The 19,335-nt window shown below is 39.1% G+C and overlaps 1 protein-coding gene across 1 annotated transcript; it reads right to left on the bottom strand.

Moving 5' to 3' along the window:
• Positions 1–1,447: 1,447 nt before the first annotated feature.
• On the bottom strand, positions 1,448–18,775 carry grm5a (glutamate receptor, metabotropic 5a; the record flags this gene model as incomplete). The annotated part of the gene is made up of 17 exons (XM_080483387.1): positions 1,448–2,360; positions 3,096–3,265; positions 3,360–3,542; positions 3,710–3,835; positions 3,922–4,080; positions 4,967–5,153; positions 5,345–5,462; positions 6,226–6,352; positions 8,109–8,277; positions 8,370–8,494; positions 8,571–8,692; positions 8,799–9,034; positions 14,681–14,930; positions 16,822–16,936; positions 17,230–17,491; positions 18,355–18,488; positions 18,578–18,775. 17 exons carry the CDS (start codon positions 18,773–18,775, stop codon positions 1,448–1,450), a joined length of 3,594 nt encoding a protein of 1,197 aa, XP_080339513.1.
• Between the last annotated feature and the right edge of the window lie 560 nt (positions 18,776–19,335).

The following is a 19,335-nucleotide window of genomic DNA, read 5'->3' as shown; positions in this document are numbered from 1 at the left end:
GACCCAGTTTATAGAAACACAATGTAATATACTGCATCGAGACATTGGCACATAAAAACCAAGGCTATAGAAACAAGCTGACATCTCTGAAAAAGATATGTCAGAAAATCTGGCACGCTCCTCCCAAAACTTATGTTATGAACACATCAATATCACTAATAGTATCATTACCTTGCTACTGTAGCTATTAATTATTGTGTAAAAAGTAATTCATTTTAAGGAGCACAGCTTAGAAATGGCAAACAAATCTTGAATTCATGCAACACTCATTCAACAAGTAGGAGTTGAAGTTAGAAGGTATTTTGGTTCAGACACGTCCTGAGGTGGAAGATCATTTGGTCCGAAACCAATTTCTTTGTACATTCAAGTCAGTCGCATCTAAAGTGAGGACATCCACAAGCTCTTTTTGAGACCTGTTGACTTTGTCCACTGAAATGTTTCATATTCCCTTAATACTTAAAGGGTTATTTATCCTCACAGGGAAGGAGAGATTTCCTTCTGTTTGTTTTTATCCAACAAAGTAAAGAAGTGATCGGTGGAAAAAAAAACAAACAAAAAAAAACGTTAGTTTTCCTTATTTTCCTTGATCATAAAAAATTGTAATTTGTCTCCCGTCTTCAGGACTGACAACTTGTCAGAAAGTGAAAAAATGTGTCATGTCAGATATTTTGATTATTCGAAAAAAAAGTCTTCAGCCTGATACAATCTAGTTCCAGGTGGGTGTACAAGTAATCCATGTAATCTGTCAAAAACAAAAACATCACATCATATACAGAAGTTCACCAGCCAGTATTAAGAACCAATTATGCTTCCTAGGTTTATGGTATAATAGATAATATAAAATATACAACCCAAGTACAACAAGTTGTTATTTTTAATGACACCATGTAGTTCATTAAAATATCTAAAGATAACATGCTATGTTGAGATTTACATAAAATCTTGGAATGATCCAAAGAAAAGGTGAATAAATATGTGTGTTACATTTATCCACTTCAATAAAATTTAAATGAAAGTCTCCTCAGCTTATCACTGTTGTCTTTGGAGTTTATTATATGATCTGGAATGTGTTAGGAAACCATTAAAAAGTCTTCAAAATGCCCATATGGATGTTTTGTTGCTTGCTTTCACTCCATTAATGCCTTTTTTAAAAATTTTTTTACTGATAATTGCAATTTTGCCACACATGAGAAATCCACTTAATGGTATGTGTTTCTGAGCTCTCTCATGAGAGATTTATATTACAATGAAACTTATTAGTTTCATTGTAATATAAAGGTATACGTTTGCAAAAAAAAATAAAAAAGAATACTCAAACACATTCATATTATCCACATGTAAAAAGGCATCAGCGAGTTTGGTCCCATTTAAATCTTTGTTTTATGGAGTTTAAAATACTCCAGAGGACAAAAAAATAAAATGAGAGGACGTTGTTTGGAGAGCAGGTTTATAGGGAGGAGGAGCTCTGGCTGTAGTGTCTCAGCAGCAGTTGGTCATATTCGGCCTCGGAGGCCGGCGACAGGGATTGAGTTGAGCTTCCATCGGAGCTCAGGGATGAGTCTCTGAATGGTGAAGGAGGCGTCAGCGCCATCAGCTCCTCCATATCCTTGGCTCTCCTGCCGCTCATGCAAGTCCCGGCCAGATGCTCGTAAATCTTACCCACCTGTCGATTCTCGCAGAAGTTGGAATCGGCCGTTACTTCAGCATATGTGGTGACAGTGGAGGGATCCTGTCTCCTCCTGGGTGTGAGGTACTGAGCGGGACACGGGTTTCCGTCGGCAGCGGTGGGCAGGGCGGTGGTGGAGGAGGCGTTGACCGTGACTCCTCCCGGCAGCATCATGGTGTTCAGCTCGCTTATGTTGGCAGTGAAACGATTAACAACACAGCTGATCTGGTCCATGATAGTGGTACCCTGAGTTGGGCCTCCGATCATCCCCATACCGATGTCTCCCACACCTATGATGCTAATGTCGCCATCGTCAACCATCCCCACATCCTGGCTGTTGTCTCCTACTCTTCTTCTGACCTGGTGAACCGGGACATAGGAGGGTAAAGCCTGTGCATCCATGCCGTCCTCTTCTCCCTGAGCCCCGCTTGCCTTTGCTGCATGCTGGCTGATGTTGGGTAAGGGTGACTGAGAGGGCGAGCAGGCGAAAGGCTGGGAGACCTGTGGCTCCTCATACTGCTCAGTGACGCCGTTGTCAGAAGGTATGTCTCCTTCTTTGGAGAAAGGCTTGATGATGGCGGTCTGGTTAACCTCCGCTAGGCTCTTTTTTTTTACATGAAATGACATCCTCTTCCAAATGTTTGGTCTGTGGCTGTGCTCATTCTGTTTCCATGTCACCGATTTCCCATTGGAACTGCAAAACATACGAAAATGGTGAAATGGGATAATAAGCACACTCATCATAGAGAGGTGTTTTTATAAAAAAAAAAAAAAATTGCCAATCAGTGAGAATAATGATGTGCATCATCTATTACTCGTCATTTGTAAAGATATATAGTTTATCACCTTCCTTGACAGGGACATGAGAAGAAAAAAAAAAGAATCGCAGCCATCTGCACTGACGTTCACGTCGTGTTCTTTCTTTCAGCGAAACATTAAGTTCTTATTCATGTTCTTTTATCTTCCCTCGAAAGAGAAATCCTTAAAGGCAGAGCATCTCCTCTGGGAGTACTTAACCCAAATGATGTAGCCTTTTCTCAGCGCAGGGAGGAGTTTTTCATGGCTTCAGTTTGCCTGTTGCAAAGGATTCAGCTTAATATAGACAGTTTAGGAAGAAACAGGGATAATTGTGCTTGAGGAAAAACTGAGCCCACAGAATTAGAGAGGATTGGAAATGTCAGGTTGAGTGAACGTGCTGCATTGAAACCACAGGTATTTTGATATTACAATCAAGCTTTAATGATAAATTGAATAAAACAGCAAGCAAATTTAACTCAAGAGGAGACATTTGTATTGCAAAATAACTGCAATGGAAAGAAAGTAAAGTGGAACAATATGGAGATAAATGTCTCTTGAAGAATAAACGTGCTTCAATGGTTTTGACTGTTTCGAAATACATTTTGCTTCTGTATCTAAGTCTACCACATACCTTATATTTTCCTGACCAGAGCCGCGTCTTCGAAAAAAGTTGGCCATGCTGCTGGAGGATTTTCCAGTCTTGGCAGCTTTCTTGGCGTCGCCTACGTGCATGCGCACGACTGTGGAAGTGGTGAAAGCACTGCGGACATTCTTCTCAGGTTTGGCGAGCATGATGTACACCTGACCATGAGAATGAGCAACATTAAAACCACTGGGAAAAAGATATAGAGACACAAGTTGGCACCAAAAATGCTTGAAACCGTTGCCGTCTCACCTTGGGGACGAACATGCAGCAGAGAGCCACCGTAGCACTGAGGCTGACGCTGAAGCACATGGTTATGATCTTGTAGTTGGAGCCAAAGTAAATAGGAACAAATGCCAGCCAGATGATGCAGGTAGTGTACATGGTGAAGGCTATATACTTGGCCTCATTAAAATTTGCAGGAACGTTACGAGTCTGTAGATAAGAAAGCAGAGTGCAGTTTTGTTTTTAATAAGCAATGTGGGCAAATGAAAAGAAAATCTCATATGCATAGAAACATGTATATATAAGCTTTCACTGATGCAATGACCCATCCTTTTATTGTTGGTCCTTTATGAGCAATCATTAATATGCTGAAGTACCTTGAAGGCATAAAAGGTGCAGCTGAGGATAAGCAGGCCATTGTAGCCCAGCGGCGCTACCACCCCCAGAGTGGTCAGATTGCAGATCAAATGTACCTCACGAATACTGGGGTAATCATGGATTACCTAAAAGGGTAGCAAAGGGAGACGTTGAATAAATAAATGTACATTAAAATTCCTTACATTGTTAAAAGTATCACAAACACACACACCTGTGGTGGCTCTATGATAAGCAGAGCCACAATAATCCCCAGCTGCAGGAGTATAAGTAGGAAGGCAATGACCAATTGTGCGCAGGCGGACATGAAGCGTGGTTTCTTAGTGCAGATCTTTTTCTTGCTGCCTGCCAGGATCCGAGCTATACGGTTGGTCTGGATCAGAAATAGATCAAATGGTTATGCAGGCTTCAATTACATTGACTGTGGATAATACCTCTGCAGTGATTCATAACAATAATCCCCTTCCCAGATCTTAAACATGAACCTCGGCCCACGCACAGACCCTCAACTTCCAGAAGGCATCCCTTGCAATTGACAGTTACACAGTCTGTGGAAGTACCTCTTGTACTCCACCCTTCATTACCGGGCCCTCTTATATACATGCATGTGGGACAGGAATAGCAGCCAAGTTAACTGAACAATTGTAGCTGAACAGCTCTTTCCACTCATAAGAGTGTGCAATGGGTTTGAATCAGGAAAAGTAAAAGAGAAAGCTTTGGAAAGGGTCATGAAGAGATTCTATTGAATTATTGCATATTGGAGTAAGCATTTGTGATTGGAAAATATCAAGCTTTAATCAACATTTGCTTTGACTTTTTTTTTGTTGTTGTAGTGTACAGGTTTTCTGGTCAAATCATGCTGGCTGTATGAACCCTGTTGTCACTCTATTATATGTCTCTCCTCTTGTTCCTTAGTTCCAGCACAATGTTTGAAGGGTCCTGTTATACTCTGGGTTCATAGTGCAGTTTTTTTTTGTTATTCTAAGTTATTAGTTCTTGATTTGGTTTAATGTCATCTCAATTAATCTCAATTCTAGCATCCAACTTAACAAGGACATTATATAAATTACTGTATATCAGGTCCGATCCAATCATTTTGGTTTTAAACTGAATTATTCCATTTCAAATAGACTGGTCAGGTTAATGCAATGAAGCATAAATGCAAAACTCTTTACAGGAATTAATATATGAGATTGATATACATGAGCTTTGTATGATTATTCCTTCATCTCTTAGCAACTAAGCAGAAAAGAAATTACCTTTGTGACAAGAGCAGAGTAGCTCATAGCAGGCGAGAGGCCGATTCCCAGGCGCTGGAGGTAGCAGTAGATAATATGCGGCTTGGCGATGAGGCTGAAAGTGCACAAGTAGCCCAGGCATATTCCAGCAAGGATGATGTAACAGAGCTCACGGCTGGAGGACTTGACTACAGGAGTGTCCCAGAATCTGCAGAGAAACCAACCATCTGTTGCAGTAAATGTGTTCAAATGACCACATTGTACAAACTATTTTGGTATAATTTTTGTAAGCCTTACAAAACTAAAGAATGTGCGTAAAAAAAAAGGGGGTAACATCATAGAATAAATTTAGTTTGGACAACAGAAATATTAATTTACTATATATACGATTTCACTTACTTGATAAAAACAGAAGTAACAAAAAGTGTCGACAAGAGGCCCAGACATGCAAAAACTACTGCAGCGATGGGCTCTGGATCCCCCCAGCGTACGTATTGCACCGGGATTGGCTCACAACCTAAAGAGAATGAGAAAAGACATTAATCCTTTAAAAACAGGACTTTAAACAGCTGTGTGGCAGACAGAGATATCTGCCATAAACTGCATATAATAATGCACCAATCATCTGAAAATATAGTGATATTACACATCAAATTCATGAGGTGTTCTATTTGGTAACAAGAATGTTATTATGTAACCAAATACTGAAATCCATGTCGTGTCAGAAGTTTATTTACATACAAGTCTGCTCTTCTAGTCGATATTCATAATGTCATGAAAAGTATGTGACCAAATTTGTCATAAAACTCTAAATACACATCTAAGTGAGAGGAGATGGATCAAAAGAATGAAATAAAATGATAGCAAGACAAAGTTTGGTTTTATTTGTATTTTCTTATGAGAGTATACAGAATTTTTTTTCCCAAACTACAAAGGAGCTTAAATGTGTGGTACAATAACTGCCTCCAAACAAATAATAAGTACAAAAGGCTCTGAGACATTTTTTTCAAGACTTTAGAGTTAGGAAACCTGGATTCTGCCAAATCCTATATTCTGGCAGGGTTTCTACGTCCCCTGGTGTTTAGTGATTTGTATTTTGTTGATTTCTGTGCAGGAGGGCATCTTAGTGCAGCATGTCTGCAGGGTGAGTGTGTGCATAGTACGTGAGTTGTAAGGGGATTTGTGGGTGCACCGTCAGTGCGTGACCCAGATTTGATGGCTTTTCTGGCCTGTTTGGAAATCATGCAGTTATAAGCCACAGACATAAATAAAGTGTGTACCAGTGAGATCATCTGTTGGCCACGAGCCCAGGACACAGGCCCGACAAGTGTACTCGTCAAACACAAACTCATTCTCCTTGCAGGGAGTACAGGTCCAACAGCAGCTCACCTCTCCTTTTCGGATCACCTGGGGACACACACACACACACACACACACACACACACACACACACACACACACACACACACACACACACACACACACACAAGGCAGTGTGAAAGGGAAGGGAAATCTCTAACGGTGCTTTTCTGTAACTAATCTTGCACTCTGACTGCCCTGTAGAGAAAGGCAATGAGGATTTGTCCATCAGGGGATCGTGAGGAGTAAAAATGTAAAGAAGGTCATTGAGTCTCACTATTGGACCTTGTGTGGAAGTTTATTGTGCTTCAAAAGTGAAAGCCCGTGGTAGGCTATTTAAAAAAAAAGTTCAACATCCGAACAAATGGCTTTTCTGTGTGGATTTTGGGGCTTCACTGGTTGCTACAGTCTTGTGGCCCAAAACCATGTAAGTCTTTTTTTTTTTTAAACATTACAATACGTTTGAGAATGACCATGATTGGCAGTCAGTGGTGGAAAGTAACAGAGATACTTGATTTGCATTATTAACAAGTGTATGGAATTTAAAAAAATACTTTCACACTTTTATATATTTTCTTTTGTTGATAATATTTCTACTTCAGTACAGTTTTTATTGAAAAACATTAGCTTTTAATGTAATGTGTAATTTGACACTGCTGTTACAAAAATATCAAAATAGTTCCCCTACAAGTGATTCCAATCCGTTCTAATTAACTCGGTCACAGTTGCCTGTAATTGTTTTCATAGATGGATAAAGAACAAAGAGGACAAAGAACAGTGAATTGAATTGTGAGGTGTTTCTCCTTCAATTGTAATAGATAAAGAAATAGAAAGAGAGTGACTGATTTAACACTAAGAGAAAAGAGTGAAAACATTGATCGTGTCGGCACAGTTCAGAGAGAAGTGGAGGACACTGAGAGGATACATGAGTTATTTATATAAATATATTTCAAAGTAATAGATGGTTTGTCCAACTTGTGGATTGCGGCACAACACCTGAATATTCGAATTTCTACACCTTCACAATTTAATACAAAATATCTAAGTCTCAAACTTTCTACAATTTTTTACAATGAAGTGTGTCGTCCTGGACTGTTAATGTGAGAGCCTTTAGGATGATGCAGAGAAGAGACACTGCAGCCTGTATGGACTCGAGGGAGCTTGACAAACCCAGATGGGAGATGATGAAAGCTTGAAACAACGGGCTGTGCTGAGTCTGTGCGGGGCACTTAAGAATTTGAATTGGAAGATGGAAAATCCGTGGGATGAATAAAATTCTCTTGTGCAGTTTGAGCTCAATGTTTGCCCTCAAGAACATAAAAGGCTGTTTTTGAGACCATTTTCATAAATGAAAACAATGTCTGAGAAGATAATTGAAATGCAACGCAATAAATTGCATGGAATTCAATAGTTTATAGATGTCCGTAGCAGTGGGCCACACGTGAACTCTTTGCTTGTCTCTGACTGACTGTATGAAGTCAACTAGGTATTTTGAATCAAATTTAAAAAAAAATTGCAAACGTGTTGCACTTTTTCTTTTCATAACCACTGTACTTATATCAATGCATGTAGGTTTTTACGCTGTTAGCAAGGCAACTGTTAAAATGTTGACTCATGGTAAAAATGTTTTTATAAAAGGAAGTATAATTCAGAATGCAGAGTTCCTCACAAAAAGTCAGATGAATACTGTATTCAAGGTTTAACTTGCAGCAGTCCTGGTGTAGTGACTGTGGTGCAAATACAAACTTTTGTGAACTGGCCAATTAAGTTATCAAAACACACAGTTTGTGGAGTGGTTTTATACCTTGATCTGAGCTTTCTGGCAGGGTTCAGAGCAGACGGACTGGATGATTTCGCTGTTGTTACGCCATATCTCTTCATCGTTCATTTTCAGACCGCCCTGATCCCAGCTTCCCACATGGATGTAAGAGAATTCATCCTCACCCATCTGCTTGAAGTTCATGATTTCATACCTGAAACACATACAGTGTATGCAGGCATTAAATTCTCCACTGCTTGGCATACCCCTTTCCGTTCTTTCCTATTGTCCAACAATAACCTTTACCTCCCAGGTGAGTCACCATTCTGATCAAAGTGGATGTCTTCCCCGGACACACCGACAAAGTTGGTTTGCATCAGGAAATCCAGCAGTTTGCGACCATCAATCGGCCGCATGGATTCACACAAACCCTGCAGAACCAAAGCTGTCAACGGTGCAACTAACAGAGAGAAACCTTGTAAACATCAGCACTACTGATCTTTATACCTTATATCCTGGACAGAGTGATTGCTGCATGGCATGTAGACCATAAGCCATTGAATAAATAGCGTTTATGACAAAGCCCATCTTGGTGTCTTGTGCATAGTGCTGACGCAGTGACTCTCGCCCTGTGGGGAACAGAAACTTGCTCAAAACAAGTGGGGAAATGTTCAGGGATTGTATAACAGACTAATTCATACATGCTTAGCTCATGGAGCTCAGTGTTGTACTAACATGTGCAGGTGCGATTGTACATGATGTTCTCCTGCGGATGTCCCCTCAGCCTGCACTGGAAGCGGTGCTGCCAGAACTCGGGGAACCAGGGGTTCCTCTGGTTGGCATCCGGCCTCAGGTTCAAGTAATAATCATCGAACCACGTCACATATGCAGACTTGAGCTTAATAGTGATTCCACCCTCTGCCTCTCTCTCGTAGCCATCAGTCACGTCGTATCTGTCAGCCCAGCCATCACTGAATAGGAAAAATAGAGATAATAATATTTATATAGATGGATAGATAGATAGATAGATAGATAGATAGATAGATAGATAGATAGATAGATAGATAGATAGATAGATAGATAGATAGATAGATAGATAGATAGATAGATAGATAGATAGATAGATAGATAGATAGATAGATAGATAGATAGATAGATAGATAGATAGATAGATAGATAGATAGATAGATAGATAGATAGACCATCCTATAGCTATAATATATTGTGTACCAGTTCCAGCCTGGTAACTGCTCCTCAATATTGCAACCCACGCCAGGATGTGACTGTTTAGACAGCACTGCCACCTCGGCAAGAGTTGTGGGAAATGTCTGACTGTATTTGATATCTGTAAACAACAGCTGGTAAACCTGTCAGTGCTCAAGAAACAGGGAGCATTTACACATATTATGAAATAGGCTTGTTTTTTTTATCACATCTTCAGATTAAATAAGTAAGAACTTTAGATTTTCAGATTGTAGGCTGTTAATGCAAGAGGTTGAACCTGAAAATGTTTGTGTTTTTAAAAAGTTTAAGAGAGTGGAACAAGTCCTAGTTAGCAGTCCCAGAAGCTGATGTTACAGTAAAATCCAGAGTGAAATTCTATGGAAAAATCCATCAATCCACCCAGTTGCATTGTTAACACGCGGCCAGACAATCACAGTTACACACAGTCACATTCCTACAGGCACTTTTAAAGTCACTAATAATTAACCTCAAATATAACTGGGCAGTAACCAGAGTACTTGGATAACTGGGGATATTCTCCCTTTCAAAATCAGCCATTTGCCAGTCGTAACCAAATCTAGCATCAGTGTCCCATTTTAATAGGTTGTAATCAAACAATTGTTAGTGTGATTGATGAATGGATAATAGTGGGATCTTAGTGGCTTGGTGTAAAAAAGCTATAGTTGCTGCTACTAAAAATCCTTTGGACCACTGTTCCAGAGACTGAAGAAGACAAATTGCACCTCACAAAATGAATGACTGAATAAGAAGGGGATGATTCAGTATCACCAACACAAGACTCACAGATCAACAGAAGTAAACTTTTTTTTTTTCACATATTGAAGTTGCAGAATATTCTAACTAATTTCTCCAACAAGTTTTTCCCAACTAGGCTTTATCAGAAGGTTTCTTGTATTAGTGGAGATGTGCTTTGAGGATCATGTTGATTAGGATCATGTCCAAGTAAATTCCTTTTTAACAGGTTTTACATTTATGTTTTGTATTTAACATCTTCCATTCATGGTCACATAACTCTGTGCCTCTAGTTTAATAGGATCTCAGTAGACTCATTTTTTGTTAACTCCTCTGAGAGACACATGCAATAAAAAACATACTGATTCACACGCTTTTTAAAAGTTCATATCATGATGCAATGCTCAGGGCTGAGATATGATGGGAACTCAAAAAACTTAGATTCTTCAGGAGAATAATAATCTTTGCAATCTGCTTGGTAGAAGGATACCTAAACACCTGACAAGCTCCACCAGAGAACAGCCTATACAGACACATATGTCATGTTGTTTATTCATAAACAGCGTGGGCTCGGACTGAACAAGCAATTTCATCACTGAACCATTGGAAAGTCTTTCTACTCCATCTATTATTGCCTCTCCCTCTGGATACTTGTCTGAAATCAACAAAGACAGAAGGTTGATTACACCTCCACAATGTGCATACATGTAAAAACACAGTCTTCGCTGGCACACAGAAACACTGTTCTCCTCCTGACAGACAGAAAAAGCTAAAGAAATCATTTCTCTAGACTAACTTTGCAAACCAAGATGCTGCAGTTACACAACACTGGTGTGGGTGGGATTTTTTCTTTTCTTTTTTTTTCTTTTTTTTTTGATGCCTGGTTCTCTTGGTGAGATAGGAGATCATTTTATAACACATCCTTAGAGAAGCAAGCACAGAATTTGTACACTGGCTTAAAAAAGGCAGGGATGTGATATGAAAAGCATGGAGGGCTTTGACTCTGGATGGTTTGAATCACTCTTGAACGAGAGCTTTGAAACCCACACATCGACCTAGGAGAGCAATATGCTGTGTGCACCATGTTGCTACACCACCTACAAGCCTGAAGACACACATAGGTGTGTGAGTGTGTGCTCACTCAAATACACACACACCCCCACACACATACACACCCCCATGCACACCCCCATGCACACCCACGCACGCACGCACGCACGCACGCACGCACGCACGCACGCACGCACGCACACACACACACACACACACACACACACACACACACGTGGTGCTCTTACTACATTGTACAGCACAAGGCTGTGCAACTTTTATGGCCAGATATTTCTCTAAGGGGATGCATATGTCATATGAGCAAGTCCAGTTGTCATGAGTCAATTTACTTTAATTTGCTGTTGTGTCTCCTGCTTACTCAGGTGGTATGCTATCTGCCAGTGCCTGTATTTTCTGAGAGGAAGCCTTTTCCTGTGAGGGATTTAGTTGCCTTGCCAACTCCAAATGTTTGGTTGTGAATGTCTTGGGCAAAATCCAAGATAATGAGATGGCTCACCCATATCACACATTATGTCCTAACTATACTGTAGTTGTGATGATAGTCTATTTGGCTACTCATTTTCTTAGGAGTCACCACAGGCAGTTGTTGCAACTTGCTCTGTAAACTTTGCGAGATTTAATTCCAGAAGTCCCTCTTACCAAAACTCTATCAATTCATAGCCCAGATTCCCAACAGTCCAGATAAAAAAAAAGCTGTTAAAATGTATTCAGGATTACCACTGTAATGGTAACATAGCATTATATTGGCTGCAAAAGATGTTTCCTTGGATTATCTGTAACTGAAGATTACCCACAATGCAGTGAGCATGTCATGCATCCATCCATCCATCCACCAATCCATCCGTCTTCTACACCGCTTTATCCTGTTTTGGGTCGCTGTTGCACTAAGAGCAGCTAACTATGGGCAAAGACTGTGTTCAACTTGAATATATTGCCAATCCATCACAAGGCAAACACAGAGAGACATTCAGCCACACACACTCATATAAACCGCATATGCATTTTCATCTTTCTTTTCGTTCATATTCAAGACTCACTCAACCCACGAGTGATCTTTGAACCACTCAATCCTCTCCCAGCTGAATCTGCAAAAGCTTGGATAAACCCTGCTCAGGTTAGCTGTGCAGTACAGAAACTCAACTGAATACAGTCAGTCACACCTATTGGTAATTCATAATCATCATTTAATCAAACATGCATGTCTATGAACTATAAAGTGTCTGGTCTTCCTCTCTGTCTTAGACAAGTATGCGTGTTACTGCACACTTGTCCTTCCTTTCAGCTCTCTGGTAAAAACCCAAAAGACTGTGTGAAAAAAGCTGAAAAAGACAAAAACATAAACGGCTTCCACAATTTCTTCTGTTTCAGTTTAACAACATCAAAACATTTGTTTAGGTGAATCACACATGATGAAAACCCTGCTGTTGAAAGCTCCTGACTGACCTGTGTTGTGTTCGTATTGCACAAGAACAACAAAAAAGACAAAAGGCCAACGACTTCAGTTAGGATTATAAAATAAATAGCAATAGTAGAACTCATAATTGAAAATACATGAAGATTATTGCTAATGAGCAATTGCTTGGATAGAAATGGATGCAGATTCATCAGCCAAACCAGCAACATCTTTTATCCAATAATCACTGAAACAGAAAAGCAAGGATACATATCTTTAACAAATAATTGATATCCTTTCATATTGACCAACATTTGGATGCATTGGATGATTGCATAGATTACAGAGCATGGTGTTTTATCATATCTAGTTCAAGGTTATTTTATGTTTCCTGCTGTCAGAGTTGAGCGAGAGCCTACATATGTGGCTCCTAATGAGGGAAGGCATTTATAGACCACCAGGGATGAGAGTGAGCCAGTGAGCTAAACCTTAAAATAAAACATGTTATTCCCAGAGAGAGGGAGAGAGAGAGAGAGAGAGAGAGAGAGAGAGAGAGAGAGAGAGAGAGAGAGAGAGAGAGAGAGAGAGATCTTAATCAGCCCCCTCTTTCCGGCTCGTTTTTTCCCCCCGTATGATTTTAATTGCATACTATCTCCTTTGGACCGCTGGCCCACTGTGTTCAATGTCAATCGGAAACAAAATGTAAGAATTTAATATTCTAAGGAACACTGATTTTATTCACATTTTCACACTGATAAAATGTAAGATGGTGAAAGTAAAACATTTTAACATTTCATTTGAGAAGATCTCACTTTGAATCCAATGGCAACAACAACAAAACAAACCTTGAGAGAGCCATGATTATTATTGTGTAGCACCCTATCTTTTTGTAACAGTGTAAATGTTTGTATAGTGAGAAGGACAAGTGCTGAGAAGTTTTTCTCAATGGGAGCACATATTCTTCTGGATATTCAGTTATCAAAGAGAAAGGTAAAATATTGCACCAGATGCCAAGGTTGTGATTAAGTATTTGTTCCTTTTGAACTAATTATTCATATTTCTAACTACTTTTTACTTTTACTGTTGACATTTGACCACACACATTTATGGAACTATTCCTTACATTCTGACAGCTGGTTCTTTGGATATGTGAGAGTTTAAATTAAAGCAGTTATCAATACAAAAGCTTATATCAATAATATTTGACTGCCTGGACTACCTGGTACTGTTTCAAAAAATGTCAAAAAGAGGTGTTTTTAAATGGAATGTATAGTGTTTCATTTCCCGTCCAGCAAGGTTACTGCCTGTTTCTATCATTTAGAAAATAACTTAGTCACTATGATATGAGTAAAATCATAATCTCTATCATTGCTAATGATTAAACTGCTGAATTAATGCTGACAAACAACATCACAATAACAATAGTTAGAGGGTGTGAGTGTGACTGAAGAGAGTTGGTCTGTGCATGTGTGAATACATGCATAAAATGCAGTGGTAACATTTTATATGTTGGAGCTGGTTTGGGATTATGTTTGATTATAAGAAAACAATCATAGTGTTACTGATAAGGTTTACTAGATTGCAGCAGTACAATCTCCTTGAGGTGCCGGGGCAGTGACAAAAATAAGATAGTTTCCACTATTAATGTTGACTATTTATAGTCTAGACTGTAAAAACAATACAAAAATTGTAAAAAAAAAAAAAGACAAAATCCTGCAATCTAATAGATTACAGCACAATGCCAATGTCCTATTTGTGTAAAAATATGCACGTAAACATGTTATTTATAAACTTACCTTGAGTGTACTTGGTCACCGTGAAGTTGATGAATGGAGTGAAGAGGACAATGATGATGATGATGATGACGATGATGATGATGATGATAATGATGATGACGATGACGATGACGATGACGATGACGATGACGATGACGATGACGATGACGATGACGACGACGACGATGACGATGATGATGATGATGAAGACGATGATGATCATCAACTGAAAAACAGAATCTGGTCTGATGATATTGGAGGGTTGAGCGAAGTCTCAAATTTGAAAATGTGCACAAAAACCCCGAAGCACACCATTCCGTCCACTTCTTTTTTTCCTCCCTCTAAGACCTCAGTTCAGCAACACATTCAGAAATATCTGCATGTCAGATTTCACACCTCACCTGCCAACCAGCAAAAACTCCCCCACCAGGCGTTGTCGCCTCATGGCCATCAGTATGCCTCGGACTGTCATGCCCTCGCAGAAACAGGCCACCACCCTGGCTTTGGGCAGATGAGCTCGGAGTTTCTGCAGCAACTTGTCAAAATTGTGCTCCCCTGCATTGCTGTATATCTTATCTGAGTGGGCGATGCAGATCCCTTCTTTCGCTGCCATGTCTTTAAATGCCTCCATACCGCTCTCACCATAATTACCTACAGAAGAAACAACAAGGAAGAAATGTTGTTCCCACACAATATTAAACCTACAATACATTAACTGACTAAATATAACAAACCAATCCAATATTATCGTGACTGAGTTCTTTGTCTAAGCGTTCCTGCTTATAATGGAGTCTGTTCAAGTCGGTGTGTACTTTTTTGGTATTGTTCAGACTGTGGTTCTCCTCACACCTTCACTTCACAGCGCAAATGTTCTACTGTTCTGATACATACACAAAGATATTTGCAAACACTCGTACTCAGTGTGATCAAACAAATTCAAGAAAGCGATGCTCGCACGGCATTTGAGGCTTTGGTAATTTTGCCCCAATTATGGGAACTATCTGGGGTTAGGCTTCCCTCTTTTTGCTAGAAATAAGGTCACCTACTTTCTGCAAGTAAATTCTCAGTCTGTGCATGACACTGTTTGATGTATCTTTTTCATTACCACACATTCACCCCCATATGAGGCACGCTCCCATTAATTCCTTAAATTGTGTTTTCATCTCAATTAGTTCCTCTGTTGATTTTTGTGATGATGTTACAATATTAATTTGCATAATTTTCCCCCTCCTATACTTTAATATTCCTTTCCTGTCTTTCAAAATATCTGAGGGGCCTTTAAGGCTTCCACTGGGTACTGTTTTAACAGCTTCTTAGCTGTTATTAGTTGTTTGATTAAATTGTAATGGAAAACTTACTGAGCAGTTCCCTGATTCATAATTACACCCACGACCACTCGGGTACAGTTAATACAGTGCTGCCACTGTTGAGTTTTTAACGACGTAGAGCAATTCTAATAGAGACATGCTTCAAACTATTTAGAATAGAGCGGCAGAAAGAAAGACAATGCAGAGAGACAAACAAGGCTTACCTGCATACAAAAATACAGTGTTAGAAACTAATCAGTATTATAATATAGAAACACATAGATCATTTGTTTTACTAGTACATTCCTAATATGTACAAAACAACATTATATATCAAACGCAATGCCAGTATATTTGCATTAATAGAATAAAAGTCACACGTTTTGACCAAATGTTATCTCTCTCATGACTTAAAAACCTCCAGAGCTTTTCACTCCATTAAATTTAATCATGGAAATAATAGTTAGAATGCAAATGCACTCATCTCACTAACTTGATAAATGCAAGAAGGATTTTACTCTTACTGTGTTTAAAACAGATTTATGTTTTTAACATAGTCACATACAATAAGGCCATAAGCCACAAAGGGGTTAAAAAGTAAACAAGTGGTGCATTTACGTATGCCAATGCTATGGAATAACACTCTGAGTTATGTATTTATGATGTTTATTCCTGAACTACTAGTATTGTATGTTTAGTTGCAATAACCATGCTTTTTTCTTTTGCTTTCATTCTTTTTTGTTTTAATGTGCATTAAACAGGGAAAATAAGAGAATAACAATCACTTCTGCAGTGCGAATGAGCTACACTACCATTGTCTTCTTGAAGTCGTTGGACAGAGATATTTTATACTATAATAATAATAATAATAATAATAATAATAATAATAATAATAATAATAATAATAATAATAATAATAATAATAATAATAATAATGATGATGGCTGGGTTTTATATAGTGCTTTTTTCAAGCTGACTCAAAGTGCATACGGATGTAGACATTCCACTGAAATTCCATTGGAGGTTGTTTTTATTTTTTGTAATGAACAGAATTACTAAGGAAATACAATCACAGCTAAATAATATGAGTTTCATATTTGAACCAGAGCAGTGGTATCTACTTTAGGCAGAACCCACAGAGGTTATACTGTGAATTACTTTGCTTCAAAGGTAAAGACAAAGACAGAATCAGAAGATATAGTCATGATGAATGGGAAACAGTAATACGGTCTTACCTTCTGTGTGTATTGCCGATACGTAGCTCCAGTTGTATTTCTTGACAATGTTCACCATGGCTTTGGCCTGTTGCATATCTGAAGGAACTACCCTCATGAAATATTTGAACAGGCTCTGTTGGAGAGAATGTAACTCTTCACAAAAGTAGACTGGACGTGTTTCTATGTAATAACCTGTCAAGTGATTTCCTATGTATCTTCTAAACAAACACACTGCCATCAAAAATATTCAAGTGGACTATGATTCAAGTCTAACCAGGTTGGAGTATTTCAGATTTGTAAGTGATCTGGTTATATCTAATCTCCAATAAACAACATTCAAATAATGTTGTGGTGAAATGAAAAGTCTTCAGCAGCTATATATACAGTATATATATATATACATTTGGTTTTGCTGCCGAGCCTTACCTTGTCACTCAGATCCATGCTGGTGGCGGAGTATGCTATCTGTGGGATGTTGAAGAGCTGGAGGAGATTTTGCACCTGGATGGCCACAGAGCTGGATCCTGGTCCAATCAGACCCACAATGGGCTTCTTTCCCTGAAGGAGCAAGCTTCCTGCTTCTGCGGTGCATCTGCCCTGGCTCTCCTCTTCGTCACTGGACACGAGCGTGTCCCGAATAAACTCAATGCTCTGTTCCAGTGCCACCGCAGAGTGCCAGCACGAGTCCCTGGTATAGAAAGGAAGAGTTTGCAGTGTTTTTGGCACGAGTCATAGAGATCTGAGTGCATTCTGTGAATCAGGTTTTTTTTTTTTTAATTTGTTTGTTTTTTTGTTAACTAATCTCTTGATTAAGAAGATATTTCAATTTGTGATATTCAAAGAGCAGTTAACCTAATATTGAGGTTACTATGGTTATAACTAATTGATGTGCTTACAAAGTCACGTCTGGGCAAATACTTTATTTATTTCAGTTTTTTGTTTTTTTTTGGCTGTAGCATAGTGATGTATGTCATAACCAGGTTCGTTGCTTACATCTTAAGCGATAACAGCCTCACATTAGCTTCATCTGAACTTCCGAATGTGTTTTGCACGAAACAAAGGCAGCAGGTTTTGTTTCACTTCTCACAGAGTAGTTGCACTTTAAAATGATCATTTCACAGCCCTTATGGAGAGGAGGAGTGTTTGTAGCTGCCAACTCATACAAACACACGTGTGGCATTTGGGTGCTGTAGAAGATTTGAGTGTCAAAAAGAAAAGGTTAACATTATCCGTCATGATTTTGGCTTATTCCTCTAGGCAGCAACTATCTGCCACAGCCAGAACATAACTTGTCATCATATGAACAATCATTGGTAACCAATTGGTAAGTAATGGTCATTTTAAGAACATTTGAACAAGGTATCAATTGAACTTCCTCCAAATGACTTCATGATAGGTTTCAAATTAATTGCTTTCAATATATTACATAATTTTCATAAATACTTGTGGTAGAGGGGCTTCTTCACAATTTAGCCCTCTGGTATTGAACCTTACAGGCTTACTCCTGGATTATACAATAGTAAATAACAAGGTATAAGATGACTGGCTGACCTGATCTCACAGCCCAGGCTGATATTTGGAAGGATAGCGGGGTCTGCGTTAATTCTATCCAGAGTGTGCATCATGGCCTCCACTCTCTGGATCCCATACTGCTCACGAACCGCACCACACTTCCGTTCATGGACCTGAACAAAGTGTCAACCAAGGGATTTACCATCATTCACCATGTGTGGATAAGGTAAGCACACACTCATGCATATGTGAAAGCATGTACCTTGTCTGCAGGTGGTTGGTGATGAACAGAGAACAGAGCTCCTATGATGATATCGCCAGGGATATGTGCCAATACCCGTCTCTCATTGTTCTGGGCTTTGACTCCGACATGGTCCATCAAGGCCAGCGGACTCAGATCAGCTCCCAGTAACACGACCACTGTGACCACCTTCACGTATAACCTCATGCTGTTTTCCATTTCTGCCTGGCTTCTGACACCTCCTACCAGAAGACCCTCTTGGAGCTGAGGTTTAGATGAATGTGTTTGGAATGCCCAGGGCAAAAGTTAGGCTCCTGAATGGAATGATATTGAAGAAGTTAGCTGAATACGAAAACACTTTTTTTTTTCTTCCTTTTTTTTTTTTTTTATGTTTTTCTTGACATATACCATTGTGTAAGGCATTTTTGAGAAATCACAATGACAATCCTAAACCTAATAATATCTTTACCAATAAACACAATTTAGAAAAGAATTGAAAAAACATTTTTTTTTAAAGTATGATAAGGCTGTGGTTAGTACTTTCACCTCATAGTGAGAAGTCTGGGTTGGTTGCTTTTCTGCGTGGGGTTTCCATATTCTCCCTTTGGATGCATTGGGTTAATTTTTGTTTATTTCTGGGGCTATTCATTGCCCATCCTCGCAGCAATTAACATTATCATTCTATAAAAACACAATATTCAGCATTCATCCTAAATTACATCTTGACATGAGAACAAATGTGCTTGAGGAGAGTTGGGGGAGGAGGTTTTTGTTGGGGG

Source organism: Lipophrys pholis, assembly GCF_963383615.2.
Source record: "Lipophrys pholis genome assembly, chromosome: 16".
NCBI lineage: Eukaryota > Metazoa > Chordata > Actinopteri > Blenniiformes > Blenniidae > Lipophrys > Lipophrys pholis.
This window is presented reverse-complemented; position numbering and strand designations above follow the sequence as displayed.